This window comes from Nipponia nippon, unplaced genomic scaffold (genome assembly GCF_047370975.1).
Source record: "Nipponia nippon isolate SJK-2023a ecotype South Korea unplaced genomic scaffold, ASM4737097v1 scaffold_4, whole genome shotgun sequence".
Taxonomy (NCBI): domain Eukaryota; kingdom Metazoa; phylum Chordata; class Aves; order Pelecaniformes; family Threskiornithidae; genus Nipponia; species Nipponia nippon.
Genome location: NW_028262358.1, coordinates 55,876,047 through 55,898,425, shown reverse-complemented (window position 1 = coordinate 55,898,425; position 22,379 = coordinate 55,876,047). Strand labels below are relative to the sequence as shown.

Genomic DNA, 22,379 nt, shown 5'->3' with positions numbered 1-22,379 from the left:
AGCCGCGCCCGCCGCGCGGCACGGCGACGGGCGGGCGGGCGGGGCCTGGCGGCCCGCGCGCCCTGGCGGAGCTCGGCGGGCGGTGGGCGGGGCCGCGGCTCGCGCGGCGGAGAGCGGCTCGCCCCCTCCCCCAGGTCAGTGCTGGCGCGCGGCGGGAACCGCCTCGCCCCTCCCGCGGCGGCGGCGGCGGCGGGCGGGCGCCGCGGGGCGGGGCGGCGGCGGGGCTGCCCTTGGCGGCTGCCCGCCGCCGGCCGGAGCTGCGAGGAGAGCTTCTGCGGGGGGAGGGGGCTGTGTGGCCCCCGCCGGCGCCCCCCGGAGCGGCGGCGGCGGCGGCGGCGGGGGGGCGGCGGCGGCGCCGGCACGGGCGCCGGCGGGCTGGGCCTGTCGCGGCGCCCGCGGGAGGCCGTGGGCGAGCCGGGGCGGCCTCGCCCGCCCTTCCCGCTGGCTCTGATCCTGCCGCGAGTAGGAGGGCCCCGCGTCCCCCGCGGGCACGGCCGCAGGCCGAGCGAGGGGGGCAGCGTCAGGGGCGAGAAAGAGCCCTGCCCGCGGGGGGGCGTGTGTGTGATTTCCTGCCCCGTCCCTTCCCCCGCACCCGGACTGCCCCTGCCGGAGCCGGGGCAGGGAGGCTGCCGGGCCGCTCCCCCGCCTCCCCCTCGTACTGAGATACGGCGGCGCCGCAGCCTGCCGGCCGCTCCGCCGAGCGCTCCCCGGCGGTGGCGCAGCGGCGGCGGAAGCCGAGCGGTACGGAACGGGGGGGCCGGGCCCCCGCGCGGTGGCGCCGGGCCTGGCGCCGGCGCCTCCCCGCGGCCGCCAGGGGCGCCCGTCAGCCGCGCGGGGCGGGGGCCCGAGCGCCTGGGCCGCCGCCTCGGGCGGGGGCGGTGCCGGCCTCGCTCTTCCTGCGGAGGCGGGGCGCGTACTCCTCCCGATTGGCTCCCTGGCGGCTTGCGTCCCGCCCACCCCGGCGGGCAGCCAATGGCAGCGGGGCCGCCCGCCCCCTCCCCCCGCGCATACCGGCGGGGGCGCCCCGGGGGTGGGGGCGCTGCTGCCGCCCGGCGCGGGCGGTGGCGGGGGCCGGGCTGGCATGGCATGGCATGGCGTGTCGTGTCGTGTCGTGTCATGTCATGTCATGTCATGGCAGAGCGGGCCCGCTTTGTTCTCGCGTCTTGCTGGCTCTGCCGCAGTAAGCTTGGACTCCCGGCGGGAAAGGCGACGGGCGCGACTAAACCGTGTCTTGTGTTAACGAGACGTTGGAAAATAAAGCGCCGATTTGTTCCTGCTGTTGGGCGCTGGCGGCTGCTGTCTCGCTGCGGTGGCTCTGTCCCGCGTGTTCCTTGGGTTGCGCCGCTCCGCGCTCCCTGGCGAGGCGGCTCTGCTGCCGCGCATCTGGCGTTAAGGCCCCTGGGTGGAACTGAGCCTGTTTATATGATGGCTGCTTCCTTGTAGCCCGCTGTAAGCCTGTACGGTTGAATAAAGCACCCCTGGGATCCCCGTGGTTCGCCACAAGGTCTTGTTGGCAGGGGAGGTGCAGATTTACCTGGCGTTTGTGGGTCTCTTCCCACTGGTTACCCTGCGCTACGGAGACTTCTCCCCTTGCCCTGGCTCTCGACCACCTTGGGTTGCAGCTGCTGAGTTTTTCAGCTCTCTTGATTATCCAGAGGTAACAGGCCTTTAAACAGGTAAATGTGCCTTGTCCTGGGCAGAGTCTTCTAGGTTGCTTTTTAAATACATAACAAGTTTAAAATGAAAATAACGATTAGTTTATTCTAATAACTATGCAAATACCAGGCTTACAAATTGAGCAAAAAGGTACAAGTGAAGAGCATATAAAATGATGCCCAATATCAATAACTTATTCTGTGGTAGCCTAGAAGTGTTTTATGTCCTTTTTTTTTTCTGTAGAATTGTATGCCTCTTTCACCAGAATTGGTGGACTCCCATTAAGTTATGTCAGGGTTTGGTTTGTGTTTTTTTTTCAAGTTGTGTGTGTATTGCGTTAGCATCTAGGTATCCTTGTCAGGATGGAGGGCTTGTTCCAGTCAGCATGCAATGATTTGTTCTCACAAGAAAATGGTTATTTGAACTATTATGCTAAATGTATGGGTGGTGTTGAAGATCCTTCTTTACACAGGTTTTGAAAAATATTCTGAAATTGGCAGTTTTTTCAAACTATACAACTTAATGACTTTTTTTTTTGTTAATAACTTGCTGAAGATGGATTTTGTGTCATGAGGGAAATGTTCTTGGTTAGTAAAAGCAGATGGGAGCAGTGACTTGACACCACGATTTTTCAGCAAGTGAAACACACCCACCGAGGTATTCAGTCTACTGTCCATCAATACTTTTAAAGGTTATTAGATTAGCTCATACAACGTAGCGTAAATATAATAAGCTTCCTCTTAGTCTGGAATGAGAGAATAAGGACGCTTGTGTTTCCATCAGCGCAGGTAAATCTGCAAGCAGGCCCTGCAGTCCCTGTTGCGCTGGTCTGTACTAGCAGGATCAAGACTGTAACCTGGTTGACTCGGCTCTCGTTCTAGTCAAGACAGACGAATGGAGCTGGATCCGTGCTTGGCTGTTCACGGTACAGCAGTTTGAGCTGATGCTGATCAGCGTGTGTACTCCGTAGGTGACATTCCCGTACAAGCACAGAGTAATATAATTGTTGTTTTTATTATGTATAAAATAATGATTCACAGAGTCTGATGTCCTCTTTAAGACCTGTGCTTGCTCATGGGTAATTTCGTCATTGGGGTTACTGAGAGTGCAGACAGCTACACAGAATAAGCCACAGAAGGAAAAGACGCCTGCTTGCATATTGACATAGCAACCAGTCCTACTTTTTCACCATGCATTGCAAGCACACAGCTCAATAACGTGTTTTGATCTTAATTAGAGTATTTCCATAGCATTGAGAAAAAGCTGTTTAATCCCACGAATGTTTATGTGCTTAGGAGTACTAACACATGCAAAAGGAGTATGGGTCACCTTTTAGTTAAGGGGAAAATAATATTATTTCTTTCCAAAGTGTTGATGGATGATTTTGTTTGTTTGTTTTAAGTACAGTTCTCAGGGAAGCAATGAGACTGAAACTTCTGCACCTTCAGACTAGATCTTTCCACGCTTTAACAACAATATGCCAATGCCAAAGCCTTAATAAAAGTGGACGTCCGCTATTAAAGCTGGATAATGAAGCTGACAGAACAGCTCACAGAACAGCAAAGTGTTGGAATTTGTATGCTTTGAAAACTGCTTCCCCTTGTTTGACAAGTCCGTGCGTGCAAGTCAAGAATTGGCAATTGCTCCAAGGAAATGTATCGGCTTTGGGAAAAAATGTTTATCATCAGAGTGGAGAGGTTTTTTTTCCATCCTGGAAACATTTTGGTGTGGCGATGACGGAAAACTACAAGCTCTATACAGAGTGTATTAAAAACCTTAGGAACATACCATCAAGATTTTACTCGGTTGTATCAGCTGGTAAAATTATTCCGAAACACAGTAACCAGCCGGTTAAGAGGCCACCGAAGGCACCAAGGACCAAGCAGCCATCGAGAACTAACCAGCCACTACTGTCAAACATGGAGGTAAAGTATAAAATTTATGGTCTGTGTAACATTAAGGGAACTTCATCAATTTAATTTAGATTCAGATTTGGGGTTAGATTAACATTTTAATGAAATTAACGTGTTTATTTGGTGAGGGGGGTTTCATTATTTACCCTCGTGTGGCCGCAAAGAACTTGGAACTCTGAACAGAAATAAGCTTGATATAAACGAGTGTGCCTGGTATTTTGAAGATGAAATAGAGATTTACTAGCAATGTGTAAACAAAAGTGGAGGGAAGATAAGTGGTTATTAAAGCGGAAAGACGAAATCCATTAAAAATAATTTTAACCAGTGCTCTCAAATCACATTTAATATTGAGAAACAAAGTCTAGCTTTCAGAATAATTTAACTTTACCTAGGTATCCTTGCTTGTCCAGTTCTACCCAGTTTTAAGCCTCCACTCAAAGGGAAATCAAGAGGAAAGTAAATAGTATAAAGTTTATATTCAGATTAAGTTTCAGATGGGAAACGGAGGTGCAGCTGTAGCCTGTGTTACTTGAGGAAGATTATTCCATGTGTAGAAATAGCACCTTAATCTCCAGACTTTTAGGGCTACAGAGTAACTGCAGCAACAAACTGTTTTGGATAAAATGAGATACGATTAAGTGGAACAGTGCACGCTCGTGGCTGTTTCTCCTTGAGATAGTTCTTTGCAAGCCCCGATACTAGCCAAGGCAGACCTTAAGCATACTTGAATATAATATCTCCAAGGAAAATCCTGGTGTCAGAACTGTTACTGTTCTCCTCAAGCTACGACAACAGCTGAGTTTCAGGGTATTCTTAATAAAATAGTATTATAGATGAGACTGAAACAAGTATTGTGCTTTTAGAAATAGCTTCCACATTGCAAAATATGTCAAGTTTTAATGCTTGCATTCTCATCAGCTAAGCTTCTGTTTAATATTTTGTATGATAAGTAGAAGTATGCTTTAATGTAACATGAAGACTCCATTACAGACAATTTAGTTCCCACTTGTATTTTCCTGTTGCTTTGAAAAAAGAAAGTGAATATTAGTCCTGAAACACCACGTAATGTTTCAAACTTGTTATTCATGCTATGACATTACATTCAGAGGTTGCTTCTTTTTGTTGTTGGGTGAATTGAAGTGACAATTTTTTTAGATTCTTGAGGCTTTTAAATGGCAGCATAGAATGCAAACAGTTTTTGTTTGGCATTTTCGTATATATGTATGCAAGTAATATGCATTGCTATTTTTACTGTCTTCCATTGTGAAGAAATGGAGAAAATCCTGCCTGATAGACTGAAATAATAATATACTTTCTGAGGAAGCTTCCACATGGCAAAATGCTGTGCCAGAAATCACATAAACTCAGACCTAACAAAAACATTTGCTATTTTTGAATAAACCCCATGTGGTTTTGTCAAATATATAGCCCCATCTACAGTGGTACAGACAGGCTGTCACCTTGACTGCCGGCTGACAGTATTTTGGAATAAGCTTTTTTTTTTACCTGTTTGTGTATTTCCTTATAGATGTGTAGTATAGAGAAATAACTTCAAGATGTGGCTGATTCCTGCAAGTTGTAGAGCAAATGGAGAATCCTTGAGGTTTTTTTCAGTGTGCTGTTGGTTTTCTCTAAATCCTGGTGTCACGAAAAGGCTGATCTTGCCTTCCTGTGCCTGTGTGGAGGCAACCAAGAGCCCTCCAGTGACGCAGGTCCCATTGCCAGGGCAGTTACCTGGGGGCATGCTGCTGTGTCTTCTCCTACCTGGTCTGCCCCTTGGGACACTGGCTCTGGGCCCGCTCTTAAGGGTCTCAGCTAGGTGAACCCAGAGGATCTCTGGTGTTTTCTGTCTGGGAGGGCCTGACAGCTGACACCTTTCTTTTGCAGAACAGTCCACGAATGAGGTCCTCCCCACCCCTCCCCAGCGTTGGTCGTCTTGTGTTATTTACCGGCAGAGTGCTGAGCACCAGCAATGATAAATGGTCTGGTCGTAAGACCAGTTTTTCAGGATAGATGGAAGAGTTGCTTGAAAGCAGTTAACTGGTTTAGTCAGTCCATCAGTGAGTAGTACCATTACTCAATTTAGTTAATCTCTAAGGTCTGATGGCATGAAAAGCCTCTGAGATAATTTTTAATACTATAGCCATGTAGTCTAGAAAAAGCTTGAAAATCAAGTGAAGATGCAGTATTTCCTGTCCTTAAGATAGAGACTGATTCCTAATGGTGATGTGAGGATTTAAGTTCATCCTACAGGTTTTCTTTCTTAAAAATTTTTGTATGTTTGAAGTGGAAGGGATGGGTGAAGGAGAATTAATGGTTCCATGAGTCTGTGCAGTTGTTGGGCGTGTGATGATACAGAAAATGAGTTGTTGAGGTACTTGGGGTGGCTACTCGGATAGCTGTTGTGGTGCCCTGGGTAGAATCTCAATGAAGCCCCAGCTGTAGGCAGAAAGGAGGAGGGTGGTGAATAGCTGGAGTTTCTTTCTGGCTCCCATACAGGTCTTTTATTCTGTTATTTTGAAGTTTGCAGGTGAAAGTGACATAGCAGAAAGCATGGGATTAAGGCTGACTGGCCAGTTAACACAGCTATTTTAGGATTAGCTGAATCACTCATTAGAGTATAGGCTTTTTGGCTATGTCTTCACCAACTATCACAGGAGGTTAGACATTAAGAGTGCCTGTGGACACATATATTTTAGGTGTCTTAATCTCAAATTACACCCAATCCAAATGTTCCCCATCAAACAAGATTTTAGTAAAAATTTAAGAGGAACAGTGCATTGTAAAAAAACCAAACTAGTGCACATCCAAAATGCTATTTCAGGCACGTAGTCTTAGCAGCAAACTTCTGGTTCTAACTAAATGTAAAGTCTTTATGTTGAAACTAAAATTGCAGCAGTAAGACAGAAGGTCTGTCCTGTAGTACATCTGCCTTGAAATGAACAATAGCACAAGTAATACACTATGGGAAGCATAGAGCAGGATAGAGATTTTCAGATTATATATTAGCTAGAAGATAAATTTAGTCCCTTAGCTCTTAACACAAGAGTTTCATGGCAGAGCATGTGTACTTCTAATAACCAAAGCTTTCTGGAAGAATTTGAAATACATATGTGCTTTGGCAGTTTAGAGATTGAGAATGGATTTATACAGATGAAACTGTGATAATGCAACTTTCAAAGATACTGCAGCAAGGGAACTAAAAACACAATTCTGTTCCACTGTTAAGTCAGCCTCGTAGCACAGTCATGGAAATATGGCTGCAAAATTGCTTTGTGAATATTGTAATTACTTTTAAAGTTTGTTTTCTGTTAGTGATCACTGAATTAAGATGATGTGTAAGCAAAGTTTTGGAAATGATAACAGAATGTTAACATTAAAAAAGAAAAGAAGGTTTAAACGTGTGGCCGTGATTCTGATGACTGGTAACAGGACCCCCAAGGAGCAGAACACCTTTTTAAGCCTTGCTGTTTGATAGTGTGTGAGTGCTGCGAGAATGTAATTTGGATTTTAAGTTGAAGTGTATTGTGGGTATAAATGCTTGCAGATGAGTACAGTTCTTTTGTTCATTTGTTGTTAGTTACATCTCCATTTGTATTAGTTACAAAAAGCTGAGAAGTGACTGATCCACAATGAGACACATTGCTTTCTGGATATCTTCCACTACATTGTACTGAAAAACGTTATCATGGGACATTCGTAGTATCAGAACAAAGAAATCCACTTGAGTAGTAGAATTTGTAAATTGGTTTATTGTGACTTGTTTGATTAATCAAGAAAATCTTTACACAGATGACTTTGATTTCTTTGCCATGCATGAGTCAGTCTCATTGCAAGTCAGTATCATTTTTCCAGCCATTCGTTTCAATATGGCATTTTAGTTATTTACGATTGTGGAATATTGAGACAAACTCTGGCTGTTGTATACTGTTCGACTGTGGTGTCAGTTGAGGCCATGTTGTTAGTGCAAGATTCAGCTCAGGGGGGACGCTGTAGATCTGCAGCACCAACAGCTGGGCCTGAAGATCTGTGACTTTCTGTGCTGGGGTGCTGCAATGGCTCATACCCTGGGGGTTACCTGGGCAGTGAGCTTTGTGCTTGGAAGAACACGATGTTTGTGGTTGGAGCTTCTGTTGGATAAGCAGGCTGTGATAGTTGAATTCCGTTTGTCTTTAAAGTAGAGATCTTAAAGTTGATATTGGGTGTGTCTTGCTTCTGATTTCGGTGGTCAGCTGAGTATGTCTTAAGCTGTAGGATGGGTGAGCAGTAGCAAGTGTAGCTCTACTGTTAAAGCATTTGATTGGCATTCAGGGAAGAAGGGTTCACTTTGTGGCTCTACCGCAAAGTTTTTTGGTGCGACTTACTCATGTCGCCTGGTTTGATCTCAGTCTGTGATTTGCTTTCCTACTCAACAGGGAGCGAGTAATCTCATGAGTATTTGTACACCAAGTGGACAGCATGGCAATGATATCGTAGAAAAGAGTGAATAAATGAAAAATGTCACTCTCATGATAAATTTGAGGCAAACAGTTGTCTTATGAACATCTTGCTTCAGCCTTTCCCTAACTCAAATCTTTATTCCTTTGGCACAGAATCTGATGCAGTGCACAGCCTTTGCAACAGCAGATGAATATCATCTTGGTAATCTGTGTCATGACCTGACTTCACATGGATATGTTGAAATAACAAGTTTGCCTAGAGGTAGATTTTTGAAACATATTAAAAATAATGTTATACCTTGGGAAATGAAATATGGGTGAGGTATATAACTTTTATAACTCGTGTATTCTTATTCTGATAATAGCCTGGAATATATCATACTGCTTATAAAAATATTGCTTTACTTAAAAATTCCATTTGCTTAAAAAAACCCACAACTAAACCTTTCAGAATAGCAATATAACCAGCACTTGCTGTTACCCTATGATAATTTTTCCCAAAATTAAAATTATACTAAAAGTACTGAAAAATTAGATGTATGCAGGAAAAATAAATTTGGAAATTTTCTGATACAAAGAATTTCTATAGAAATTCACTAACTGAAAAAAAAATGCTGAAAGTTTTCTTTATTTTAATTAATCTTTCAGTAATGTGGTACCATAGTCCTTCAGCTGTCAAAACAATTTTGTAATTTGAAGTGTTGCATCTTCATCCCATACCCACACTTCTATTAATGTAAATCACTGAGGGTTGGAGAGGAAGGCATGCAAGAGAGAATCTTGCTGACTCAGTGAAATGAAAAAGATATACCCATAAATGCTTAGTTTTAGTGAAGAGAATGCAGTTGATACTTTTTTATTATTATTATTGGGCCAAATATATCCTAGCAATTGTTGAATGCTTCACTTAGTTAGGCTTCAGCAAAATAATTGGTTCTGGTTTCCATACAAAGTATCTTTGAAAATTTGGGAAAGTATGGCTTGGAAATAGCTGAAATATACTACAAGAGAAAAACAAGTGGAGCTTTTTATAGCTGAAGGAACCTTATGCCGTAGAACAGCTGTGATTTTCGTACGTTGGCAGTAGAACGCTTTTTTTTGTTTGTTTGAATGAGCAGCTTATATGAAGCTGAAAGAATGACAGATAGTGTTTATGGGCATTTCGGTAGAGGTTATCAAATATCTGGCTGCCTCTCAAACACTTAATAATCCCAGTGCAATAATACTCCAGTGGGTTTCTTTGAAACACAAGATTTACTAATGATCATCTTGCTCAGAAAGATGAATGTGGAAAGACAAGGTGCTGTAGAGTATAGGCTTCATGTTCCTATGTAGTTTCTTTGTATTAAAACCAACGCTGGTTTCACAGCTTTGGGATAGCAACCTTGTACAATAACCAGCATGACTGTGAATGTTGCTGGTATTTTGCCCTGAGAGTGTGAGGTTTGCCAGTTCTTTCATTTCTTCATGGTGTGTTTTTGACTCCTCACAATAGATACTCTGTTTATCAAAAGTTTGGAGAAAGTAATGGTGAAAGGATGTTGGATTGTGCCAGCAGATCTGATGTGTTGTGGTGGTTGGCTTGGGCATGTAAGCAGTGGCTGGTTACCAACTCAAACATTCAATCTTGGAAAATCGAAAAATATTAGCACATAGAAATCTAAATGAGCAATTAGTGTGTGGATTTGTTGCTTTGTAGTGTTCTTCCTAAGCATTATTCTTGTTTTCGACCTCTTGAAAAACATTTTAGAGGCAGATCCTGTACTTCCACTTGTAATGGACCAAATTCTCTTCAATTGTGTATGTTTTGGCTGGAGTGGCTAAGTAAAGATAAGGGTGATATTTGAAAAGGCAAATGAGAAAATGCAGACGAATGTTTCTTCCATGGCGAACTCAAACTTCACACCCAAAACTTGCTCTAGTGATTCATCAGGTCATGTGTTTCTGAACTGGAATAGCAAGTGAAAGAAAAGTCTTTAAGGAGTTCATACAGACCAACTCTGTGGTCTCAATTCAGGTATTAGCAAAAGTATATCCGACACATAGTCATCTCTCTCTGTGGCTTTAGTCTACCTGGCCCCTATGGCTTGAGCAGTAAAGCAGAGAGTGGAATTCGTACGCAGGCTGAATTTGATGCCTTGTTGCTTGACTTGTGATCTTTCTGCAAAGGGGTTGAACTTTTTAAGGCTTAGGTGTTAGGCCCTGCAAATTCCTCTTTGCGGAGTCACACTTTTTAACAGAGGTAGGGGGTTTTACTGGTCTAGCTTCCACTAGTTCTGCAACAAGATGAGCCATGCCAGAAAGCAACCTTTTTTTGTCAAAACCACATCAGGACTTCTAAAACTTTGTCTACATTAGCAAGTAGTACAGTGGAGCAGACCTGTAGGGAAGAAATCCAAAACCCTGTTTTGAGAACCCAGCATCCACATTTTATAAGTTTTGGGGCATTCTACTTATGCTAGCTCAAGCCTGGTCCTTTGTAACAAATGCCCATTGGCAGTTGGAGTACCACAGGTGCATTTTTGGAGCTCCTCTTTCAGTTTAATGTAATGCAAAAAAAATCCCGTTTGTGTACTCTGACACTGTTCTGCAGCGCGCATCAGAAGTGTGGTAAATGAGGGTGGCTGGAAGATTGGTTTCAAAAGCACGCTTCTAATCCAAAGGAGAATGCAGATGTACCCTCTCCTGTCTTGGGAGTGTGCTCTTTCAAGTTTCTGACTATCAAAGCAAAGTCAGCAAAATTTGAGTGCAGATTAGTCCCTTGCTGTATAGCAAAGAGAATGATCTTCTGGGCAAGCAGATTTGAATGGTAATTTCTCTGCAACTGTGGGCAAACTTCCACAGTTAACTCACGTTGTGCGTCTGCTTCTATATTCTGTTCCTGGTTATTTACTATGCCCTGCATCAGTTTTCCCTTAAGTCTTTTGTTCTTCAAAACTGTTACATTTCATTAAGTAAAGATTCCAGTAAAATTCAACGTAGCAGCTGAGTCTGTCTAGAGTGCGACAATTCAGAGAAGCAGCGTAGTTTGATATTGTAGGTGCTTCCTGGCAAGCATTTCCATCAGAAAAATAAAATATGGGACTGACAGATGCGTTAGCATGTAACTGTTAAACTGGAATTATATGCTTATAGCTGTCATGTTTAGAAGTTTGAATAATTCTTCAATTCTTTTGTTTATTTCAAACTAGATGCTGCAAATGTTTTGGTGATTGGTACTGAGAAATCTGCAAAAGAAGATGATCCTGGCATGATTTTTTTTTTCAGGTAAGTTATAAATCGTGCCCAAAACATTATTTTATTAATAGCAATGGTGTGAAAGAAGTAGTGCAACTTGCTAGATCAGTGCATCATATTACCTCATGAAACTCAAGGAATAACTGTCCAATCAGAATGATTAAAAAAAAAAAGAAATCAGAATTATTTATACAGTTAAAAAATAACTTGTCTTCTCATGTTTTTTCAATATAGTATGGTTAAAAAGCAACTATTATGTAGTTTTTGTGAAGATAGTATTAAGTTTATTGATTCACAATGACAAAAATTGCCACTGTACAATTTGAGTATTGCACTGAAATACATTTAAAGCAGTATAATTATACCTCAGTTTTTCCTTGAATTCACAGGGAAGGGGCTGTTGTGTTTTGGAATGTGGACGAGAAAAGTGTAAGTAAAGCAAAACTGTTTGTTAAAACGTCATAAGCGGATGTTCTGTCAGCATGCTTTGGCTTTGTTCGGGAGCATGGATCTCTCCGTGAAGGAAAAGGAGTGATTCTTCTCCTAATGAGTGCGGGTGCTTGCCTGCTGTTGCCCTTAAGTGTGTGGGTTGCTGATGTATCACCTTTGAAACTTGACTTTCTGCACAAAACGAGCAAGTGTATGTGTAACATACAAAGTAGATAACATTTTCTACTTAAGGCCAAAAATCTGAAACAAAAGTCTGGTGAGGTTGACGAAAAGAAAATTCTTGCAACTTTACATCATGAAGAAGTAGATCAGAAAAATCAACCTGTGAATGGTTGTTTGAAAGGCACTAATGTAACAGAAAATGTGTTAGAAAAAAAGGATCATTCTAGAGTCATTTAAGTCAAAACTATTCAAAACTTACTTTTGGATAACTTTGGAAGAGGCAAAATTCGTAAGCGACTTTTTAATACTGTTTTGTGTTTCTACCAGTTAGCAATTTTCCTGAAGGAAGATTTTTATTGTTTGGTGTAATTGTTAAAATATGTCGATATTGAAATGACATACCCCTTATGATAATTTGGTGCTCTTTGCTGACCAAGAGGGGTATGCCTGTGGCATATCTATTTTTATGAATGTATTTATAGTTATTTTAAATTTAATATATTGATTGTTATTACTGTGGCTAAATAAAACTGGATTCTAGATACAAAGAGAAAAAGTATTGATCTTATCTGTAGGCAGAGTATGTGGCATTAAGTGGTGTATTAAATAGATGATACTAAGACGCACAGAAGTTCACAGGAGGATTTTCATTAAGGTAGATGAAAATACAGAGCAGTTGGTTCCAGACATGAACAATTTCTGGATTCGAGTTCACTTTTTCTGTTTCAGACCTGAAATGTTCCTGATCTCCTGTCTGTTTTGGGGGGGTTCAGTATATCAGCTGGCCTACAAAAAGATACTAGTTCTCCCTTCAAACCTTGCCTGTAGCACCCTCAGGATGTTACGGCTGTAACTACGCCACTGATGCACAGGTATTACCGAAGACTAGCTGACTAACTCCTGCTCATTTTTGAGTTGGGTACCTCTACCTGCTGGAGTACTCTGAAAAATCTTGCTTTGTTGTACATGCTTAAGTACCTTTGAACATTCGATACCACATTTTTCTCGTCAGTACTAGTAACTTTGGTTGGTCCCTCACTAGCTTTATTTATAAAAGAAGAGGAAAACTGCCTCTTTCTGCTTATTGAAATCCTAGTCAAAGTTTTAGCTGCCGAAAAACTTGCTTAAATAGAGGAGGTATTTTTATGTATGCGTTTTAATGAACTGAAACAAACAAACCCCCAAACTGGCCTGCAGAACAGAAACTGAAAGTAATTCAGTAAAACAGAAAGTAGAGAATCACTGTGAATAGACGAATTGCTTTTTAAAAGTACTTCAGAATAACTATTAGGAGAAGAAAAACTAATTTAAACTAATGGACACTTAACGGAAGAAGTGATAACTGCAGACTGATTATGAAAAGAAATTTAAAATGTAAAATACCATTTTCAAATATCTGAGTAGGGAGATTGTGGAACAGCTTCCCCACCAAAAAGAGCAAGGGCAAAAAGCAAAACTAGCTTCAAGGTGGAGTTTCATCTGTTTTTTTAAAAGGAAATTGTGTGATGTGATTGCCTGTAATAGCAAGAGTTTGCATTTAGTGAATCCAGAACATCTCTTCTCATTAAATGTACTGTGTCACAGGTAGTCCCTTCTGTAAAATTAGGCTGGGCCTAGGAGAAACTCACATCAGTCAGTGGAAGCCTTTGCATTACTCTGAATAGATAGAAGAAAGCTGCCACTGAAATACAATTTCTCATTATCCAGAGCAATGGAGGAACTTTGGAAGTATGCATATTACAAGACATACGAATTCCACAGAACCGGTTACAGTCTGTAAAGCTTTGTTAAATCTTGCTCTGTACTGGCCCTGGGAAGCCTGAGCTGGTTGTCATTCTGGAAGGGACTGTTAGGCAATTAATAGCATAATTATTACTGTATTAGTAATGATTTCACAAAGTCAGCTACAGCACCTGCATCCAGGTGAACACAGTCTTGAAGTCTGGCATGCTACGTGACGGATTGGCTATTAACTGGCATTGTTTTAGCGGGATTTGCATGGCTGAACTGTCCCTGGACACAGCGTAGCTGGTTGGCCAAGCTGACTGGCCTAACAGCAGGTGCTTCCTTGCTTAAAAAATGAAAATAATTTTTCATACCCTTTCTTACCACAGTTCTTAGAATATATGGCAGGTACTAGTCATGCTGATATTAAATTCAGGATTATGAAACAAGCAGTTGCAGCTATAGGGTTGGGGTTTTTTTTTGTGAAAAATGTTACCATGTATCATAGATGGTATCACCAAAATTCTTGAAAGCAATAAAGAAAGCTAGCACTGCAGAGAAAATCCCTCTTGCAGATGATCAAACAGATTTTTTTAGAGTACTTAATCTGGAGAATATGCTTCATGAACAATTTACTAGCATACAGTTTTGCAGTAAAAAATTAACTATTACCTATTATTTTGAAGAGAATGTTTTAAGTATGAGTTAGTAGAAGATTCACCTCTAAAGAATTTAGGCATCAGAAGTGTATTGTGGTGTTTTGGCTTTTTTAATTGGCTGTTGTATAGCTAAATGCCTTTTAAAAACCTGTAGCTGAGTGCTTTTTTTAGTTCAGAATTTGTTCTAATTGCAGAACGATTTTTACGAGGGAGCCTCGTAGCACATAGAAAGGAACAAGGATGAGGGAGCCTGAGTCAGATGTCAGAGGAGAAAGTTTTGTGAGAGAAAAGGACTCTCTCTTCCCGCATCAGGTTTTAGTGTGCTTGAGAATAAAATGACAATGAGATTACTTCTGCAAGTAAAATTGCACATTTAACTGTTCACAGCGTTGAATGTGGGCAGCTGAAACCATTTTTACAGATTACTGTAGTGGTAAAGGATTTCTGTAATATAACCCAACTGCTGGTAGCTGAAACAAAACTATTGATTTTAGCAGCAAACTAGTAATTTTGGCAGAAACAGCCACCTGATGTACTTATCCTAAAGATTCATTCCCACACTCGAACATCTGCCAAAATCTTGTATAGCTCATTGTTATAATACTGAATATGTCCACATTGCCTTTACTGCTGCTGTGGTTAATCCTTACCCTGTTTTATATATGCAGACATTCAATGACATTTCAGTCTTCACAGATTCCTTGCTGTTGTTCATAGCCACAATTTCTTCCGTACAGCTACCAACAGCTTCAGAAGTAAACTGTGTTAATAATCGCTTCATTACTTAGCACACCTATTCGTTGTTATTTAAATAACTTCAGCATGAAGGTTGCATTCAGCAACCTATTATATGCTAGATCTTTTTAGAGTGATAGTATACTGCATGGTAACTGTTCCTATGTGTGCGATTGTCTTTTTCTTAGATGAAGAATATCATGCGAGTGCTAGAACAGCATGAAATTCAGCCATATGAAGTTGCACTAGTCCATTGGGAGAATGAAGAGATGAACTATAGAATAGGAGAGTAAGTATCTTCAGGCACTCTTGATAGAAAAGCTGATAGACATCTAAAACAAATTCAAGCAAAAGCAGCTAGTAAAAATATACTTTTCCTTACTCTTTTTCAAATGAGTAAAATAAGAAAAGGAGAAAACAGTAAATCTAAATTGACAAATTTTGCTGAACTGCTACACTTGCAAGTAATGGCCCTTGTGACTTGGTTATGCAAAGTTTCACAGTGAGATTGACATGATAAATTGAACGACGCTCATGCCCCCTTTTCGTTGCTGCTGGCCCCTATGCAATAGAGGTTTCAGGGAAAGTAACATAGCAGGGAGGGAGTGATGTTGATAAAAGTGACAGAAGAAAAGGAAAACAGAAAGAGAAAGATAATGCAGGAGAGAGGCCGGCATCCCACTTACTCTGGATTATCTGTGTGTATATAGTAGTCCTGTAGTTACCATCAGAGCTTGCTGCAGTTTCATTTAAACCTAGAAAATTTGGTCGTCATATTAGTCTTAGACTGAGGAATTAATTTTCAGTGGTTTGTTTTGGTTATTGTCAGGTTGAGCATGAGTAAAATGCAAGGATGGGGATGATATCCATATAGATACGGCATGCTTTATTTAAATAACCAACCAGCCTTTCTTGCATTGTTGATTGGTCTTTAAATGTGCCTTTGCTAGTGGCTTAGTCACTGAAGGTGCTTCACTCCTGTTTTAACAGAGGTCAGTCAAAGCTTCATAAAGGAGAAATCTTGTTAAATTCTGAGCTGGATAGTGATGAAGTTGTTCTGCAGAAATTTGCCTTTTCAAATGCCCTTTGTCTTTCTGGTGAGTTAATATTGTTTGTAATATGAGCCTATACTACAGATTTTGTGAAATGTCATTATAAGTGGGACTTGTACAGTGACAGGTCGGAGAAGACTCGGTGTCTGGTTTAGGCAAACTGTGTAAAGATTGATTGTGCTTCAGTGGGAGGATTCGTTTTAAAAGCTTTTACCTTGTTTTCTGTAAACTGGAATTATCCAATGTAAATCATCTTAAAGATGAACACAGCACATTAAGAAACATGCTTTGCAAAAGATACACATTCTGCTGAGCATCCTGTTCCCCACCCTTGGGAACTATTCTAGGATAGCAACGAGTGTAGAGTCCAGTATTAGAAACCTGTCAGTAATCTTAGGTAATTCATCCTGACATCATTTCCTCTAATAGAAAAAGCTAGATGCCAGCTAAAGAAGTGATTCCCAGCTGGGGAGGTGTACCGGTACCAAAGGCGTGGACCAGAGTCACAGATACTGTTTTCCAGGCTTATTAGCTGTGGCTGTGTGCCATAGGTGGGACTTCTGTCAGGAGGCAGCGGGAGGCACTGGGAAGAAGTACAGGCTCAGCAGCGGCGCTGCTGCTTGAGGAAATACACACCTCTGCTGCTTCAGGCCTCAAATGAGGTAGGAAGTAGGAGTAGAAGCGAGCAGCAGTAAGGCCGTCCTCGAAAAGACCTTTAAAGGAAATCTGGTCTGTCTAGCCCTACGGCTTTTAGGGTAAATTACAGGATTCCTGTAGTATTTGGGGAAGCGCACCTTTAAACAGAAGGGACATCGAGAAACAGAACACGTGGTTTTGAAGTGATACACCATTTGACCGAGGAGTACGGCATAACTAAATGGGTCTTGACTGTCGAAGGAAGAGCTATTGAGGAAAAAAAGCCTTTAGTTCTCTATAGTTTTCCTATTCATAAAGCCACTGCATGGAAGAGCGGTGCCACGTATAATGGAGAGAGGGATTTATTCCCAGGAGATAATTGGTACCAATTTATGTTTGTGTGAGACATGCACATCATAAAGGAAAACAGTTCAATAATGTTCAATAAAAATAAAGGATGCAAGTCTAGTCCAAGTCAAATTTATGACACAGCAGAAACCAAACTCTGTCAAATAATCGGTGATAGCTGAAATGCCTACTGGCTTTTTTTCAGGGGCTAAATTAAATGACATTTAAGTCGCTGACTTGGGTTAGGCTGCTGTATTCAAAAGATGAGTGTGAAAAATGCTCGGTGTTGGATTCACTATCAGCGTCCTGACTAGATGATACTATCGATTACTACCACCAAAGAGTTCATTTTGGCAATTAAATCTTCCCTGGTTAATTTTTCTGAGTGAATAGGGTTAATTTTTGATCTGTTACTACTTCATTCTTGTCTGGGAATCTGCGGACTAAAGAACAAAGGCCTGAGTTACATCCTCTTCCTGTAGAAACACCTTTCCAGGCTCAAGCTGAGACGTAGTAGAATTTTGTTGCCATTGCTCTTTGCCATTGCCTCTGCTGAACAGCTTCCCTAGAAGAGAAGTTCTGTCTTCAGTGAACAGTATATTCACTTAAAAACAAAATGGGAGATTGCTTAAGTTTGAATTTAGCTTGAACAAGTACAGGTGGTGTTTCTATAGAAGCTAACTCTCCATAGTTTGAGCATGCTGCATCAAATACTGGACAAATGGAGAATGAGAGTTCTGCAGGACACTAGAAATGCAGTGGAGACTCTTGAGTGGCACCGCATGAAGTCAGCCTGACTCCAGCATGGCTCATTATCTCCAGCCTCCTTGGAATGTAGTTTGCAAAGGCTTTGTACGTTCGGTAGAGCACTTAAACACGCAACTTTTGAGCTGAAGCAAAAACTCTCCAGGATCTGAACTGATCGTTTGGAGAAGAGAGCTGCACTGAAGGTGGTTCTGCATGCAGAGCTGTGTCGGTGCCCAGCCCAGGTTCGTCTGTAGATGTATGAACATTGATTGTAGAACGCTCACGGTAACTTGCTACAGATAGTGTTTGTATGTGTCAACCTCTCTTGAGGCAGCATGTTGGCAGATTTAAAGTTATGATTACTGGAAAGCATATATACACCTCTCACAGTGTTCTGCTTTGTCACCTCTGTGTTGCAGTAAAGCTGGCTATTTGGGAATCATTATTGGATAACTTTGTGGAATCTATCCAGTCCATTCCTGAGGTGAGGTCTTGTTTGTGCCTCTCCCCTCCTTTTCTCCTGTGCTTTGTAAAAGATCGGTCCAGATACAGCTGAGGATACGGAAAAAGCAATTGAATGCTTAACACATTTGATGGTGAAGCTGTCAACTGACACCTAACACTGCTGAATGTGTATGCCTAACAGGACAAGCAGCATTTAAAAATCCAGCCAAACACAGTGTGTGGCAGCTTGGGCTGAAAGTAATGTGCTTTAACTTGAATATAATGAAGAGTTTGAGTGAATTACTTAAACCACAGTTTTTCATGAGGCTTAATTAAAGTACAAAGTCCATATGATGTTGCATATAAAAATGAGATTCATAGGGTTCAAAAGAGAAATCACTTTTTTTAATGAAGGAAATAAATGGTAATATGTTATTTGTTGTAAGGAAAAAGTCTATAAAAAGGCTAAGTAGTGGCAAGGTAAAAGAACGCTGTCATGACTTAAAAATAACAATAGTAGGAAGAAAAAAACAAATGATCTCGTGTTCAGGAAATCATTCATAGAAAACTCTCCCAAGATTTTGTATTGATACTGATGACATACTCAGTGATTTATTGAAAAACCTGGATGAACAGTTGCATGGTGATACTCTTACAAAGCTAGATAAGCAAGGCACTAAGCAAACAAAATTCAAATGTTAACAAGTATGATATGCGTTCAGATTTTAACTCATATACATACTTCAGGCTGTAGAACTCCAGACTTCTTAACATGTAGTACATGCTACTTGATCAAGCAGTGAAAAACTTGTTACTTTGCAGATACTGAAGTCAAGAAGGAAGGTGAAACTGTCTCATGCAGATGTAATGCAGAAAATTGGAGAACTCTTTGCATTAAGGTAAATTTTTTGGTTACACCCAAGACATTTGTATTACACAGAACTTAAAAATTAAATTATGCCTGATACAAAGACCAGAATACACACTAAACACAGTGGGGTGGGGCAGGGGGGAATTCCTTCAACCTTTTGGCTGGAGGCTGCGTGTGCTGTTACGTTAGTCAGAGGACCCACTGGCTCACCGTCTCACCCCTGGCATCTCAGCTGTAGACAGGCGCAGCATATTGTAAATGGCCAAACTCCACACCCTTTTCCCTCCCTGGGTCCAGCAACACGTCTCATAACCAGTAATTCTAGTAGATACTAGAGTATGCAAAGGATACCAGGAGGAGGCACAGGGGTAGGTAGAACTGTTAACTATGGCCTAGAGTTAGTAAAACTTTTCTGTGAGTTCTGTCCTTCCCTTTACTTACTTGGAAACCACTGCTACATTCTAAGAATTTAATGGGGTTTTTTTCCCTCTGAAGTGAAATTTGGCCATCGGGAATACAGAACATTACACACTCTTCCACAAAAAAACTCAAAAATCAGTGAAGAAAGAGGTAAATTAAAAAAGCAGTTCCTATCTTAAACGTTGGATTTTATATCCTGACTTGAAGGACTTACTCAGTAATGAACAATGATGTTCCAAGTGTCCAAAGATTTACGTGAGCAGTAGGCAGAGGGTGGGAGCTTTTAACTTTTAGCCTTTATAATGTTGAGACAATAGCCTGGTTCTGAAAGGTGCACTGTTCTCACACAGCCAGGCACACGAGTTCTGAGATATAAACGAGCTGTTAAGGAGCTCCCCGTAACTTTAATTCATGTGCTTCAGCAAGCTACTAGCATAGTCAAGGACTTCTCTGCAGATACCAGAAGTTAAGGAAGGTGACAAGTTGAAGAGGCAATGTTGACATAAGGCAAAAGTCATTTATGCTCAAAACTGTTACTCACTACAGCATTTTCAGAAAAGTTTCAGGAGATGTGACCAATTTTAAACAATCACAACAATTGTATTTTTATTATGAAAGGAGATTCTTTTCATGTTTTACTTAAAATTACAGGAAATTTTTCCTGTTTAACTGCTGTGTAAATATTTGCTCCTATATTCACCAAAAGTTTGAGCTACTGTAGTACCCGTTCTTTTTAGACACCGCATAAATCTGAGTTCAGACCTGCTAATAACACCCGATTTCTACTGGGACAGAGAAAAACTGGAAGAGCTTTATGACAAGACTTGTCAGTTTCTCAACATTAATCGCAGAGTTAAGGTAGGTGTCTTACTGTTATGAGAATTTTCCACACTCCCATCAGCCGTCCTTGGCTCAGCAGGGTTACAGACTGCTCCATGAGTGTCTGTTTTAATTGTAGAAACTGAATAAGGAATAGGATCCTATACACTGTCCCCTTTTCCATGTGTTCGTAACCCACTCACATCTTTTACCCAGTTTAGGTTAACAACCCTGCCTCACATGAACGGATTGCATATTTCCTGAGCCACTAAATTAGGCTTTAAATAGTTACAAGAAGAGGAGATTTAATTCTTGTTCTGAAATGTGTGCAAGAAAACAAGTTAAAAAACTGAGATGTGAAGCAGTCTTCTTACTGACATGATCATTCAGGTCAGTTCATTGAAGGGCAACATAATGCTTACTGCTGAAACAGAATAAGCAGCACGTAAACTACCTCATCTGAGGTTGCTGTACCACCAGAAATTTAGTTACTTTCAAGGCATTCTAGTAAGCTGCATCTTCTTTTGCTTGTGCCCATTTTCATGAGTAGATACCACCCAGAAGCAGTTTAATACCTGCAGATGCATATCTAAATTTCTATTATTTTTGTGAACCTATTGAAATAACAGACTCATTCATATTGAAATGTCTGTTGCTTGTGCATGTTGCCTTACAGGACGGTCTGTTCTGTTCTTTCGCAGAAGTGTTAACACCTTGCTAGTTCTGTTCAGTGAGCCCTTCTGTGGATTGTGTTCCTTTATTTAGTGATCTCATTCCACTTACGGAATCCGTATTTGCCATACATTTGGAATCTCTTGCAGGTGATGAATGAAAAGCTTCAGCACTGCATGGAGCTGACAGACCTAATGCGAAATCACCTGAACGAAAAGCACGCTTTACGCCTGGAGTGGATGATAGTAATACTCATCACCATAGAGGTTGGTGGGGTTTTTTCCACTGTCACACTGAAAATGTAATAAGTGCAATTTCTGGTCTTCATAATTTGAGAATCAAGATTATTTTATTAATGTAATGTACTGTACAAGGGGATTAGTCTTCAGTTCTTTGCAAGTAACTTTTGAATTGCGGCTATAGTTATTTTTCAGATTATCTCATTTACAGTGTAAGCTGTTTTAAGCATTATTAAATCAAATAAAAATTCATATCAATGTGTTTGCTATTCCACAGGTTCTGTTTGAACTTGCAAGGGTAGTGTTCTGACAACAGAATAAACTCAGGAAGAAGAAAACTGACAAAACCATAAAGACCATACAGCCCAGAAAATTCCTGTCTATCATATGCTTCTGGAAAATAGTGGAATTCTGTCTCTTGATAAATACGTGCATCTTCTACTCAAATAAAAAAAAAAAAAAAGTAATAATTCTGTCTGTGAACATTATTCCCAACTGCTGTACTAGTGATGTTAGAGAAGTCTTAATCTATGGATAAGCTAGTATAAAGCCGAGATACTAACGATGCATTTGTAGGGGAACTTTTCTACTGAGTAGGTGCGGATGCATGCAGGACTGATGCAGGGAGAGATTTAGCTTTGTCTCCTTAATAAGCAAGGACAGAAGGATGGACCCCTTCTGTGCTGACTGTATTAATTTGGTGAAGGACTCTACTGCCTTGTCCCCTTGACAGTTAAAAAGATGCTTAAAGGACTTAGCTACTTTGTGCATTTCTGACTGATGATGAAATTTTCCCTGATTTTCCCCAGCTCCTTCTTGGATAGCTGTGACACTGTCCCAAGCTTGGAAACAGCACTACTCATTGTTCTCCTTAAGTTACCTGGCATGATTTTAATATACCTGGCAGGTATTCTTAATGTTATGTTCTACCCCATCACAAAAAGGTATTTACATACTTGTATGGGAATACATTTATTTAGAAGGTATTTATGTGAAAGGGGAACTAGCTGAACTTTATCTGAGGTCACAGGAAGCTGTAGCAGAATGAGAAACTAAAGGAAGGTTTCTCTATTACTAGACTGTCCACTTTATCCTATTACCTGATTCTTACCAGTACAAGTTGCAAGGAGTGAATTAGCATAGTGTAAGACGTCT

General features: G+C 41.3%; 1 protein-coding gene across 19 annotated transcripts; it reads left to right on the top strand.

The window, feature by feature from the left end:
* Nucleotide 1: 1 nt before the first annotated feature.
* RMND1 (required for meiotic nuclear division 1 homolog) lies at nt 2-22,262 on the top strand. 19 transcript variants are annotated; one of them, XR_015708823.1, is made up of 14 exons: nt 118-134; nt 1,139-2,581; nt 3,064-3,581; nt 8,162-8,270; nt 11,200-11,275; nt 11,635-11,674; nt 15,165-15,265; nt 15,967-16,073; nt 18,179-18,243; nt 19,026-19,102; nt 20,289-20,352; nt 20,530-20,703; nt 21,135-21,251; nt 21,502-21,522. XR_015708823.1 is itself a non-coding variant. In XM_087776931.1 (13 exons), exons 2-13 carry the CDS (start codon nt 2,551-2,553, stop codon nt 21,532-21,534), a joined length of 1,395 nt encoding a protein of 464 aa, XP_087633057.1. In that variant the 5' UTR covers nt 2-134; nt 2,445-2,550; the 3' UTR covers nt 21,535-22,254. The 19 variants fall into 19 exon arrangements, 17 of the variants coding, with proteins under 17 accessions (XP_087633057.1, XP_087633053.1, XP_087633064.1 ...); XM_087776931.1 differs by lacking the exon at nt 20,530-20,703 and having other exon boundaries at nt 2-134; nt 2,445-2,581; nt 20,232-20,352; nt 21,502-22,254; XM_087776927.1 differs by lacking the exon at nt 20,530-20,703 and having other exon boundaries at nt 13-134; nt 2,440-2,581; nt 20,232-20,352; nt 21,502-22,254.
* The last annotated feature ends 117 nt before the right edge of the window (nt 22,263-22,379 follow it).

What these genes read in the sequence shown, in the direction of transcription:
- RMND1 (XM_087776931.1), top strand. Translation starts at nt 2,551, where the DNA reads ATGGAGCTGGATCCGTGCTTGGCTGTTCACG. An exon ending in AAATGCCCTTTGTCTTTCTG is followed by an intron (nt 16,074 to 18,178) that starts GTGAGTTAATAT and finishes TCTGTGTTGCAG; the next exon opens with TAAAGCTGGCTATTTGGGAA. An exon ending in CTATCCAGTCCATTCCTGAG is followed by an intron (nt 18,244 to 19,025) that starts GTGAGGTCTTGT and finishes GTTACTTTGCAG; the next exon opens with ATACTGAAGTCAAGAAGGAA.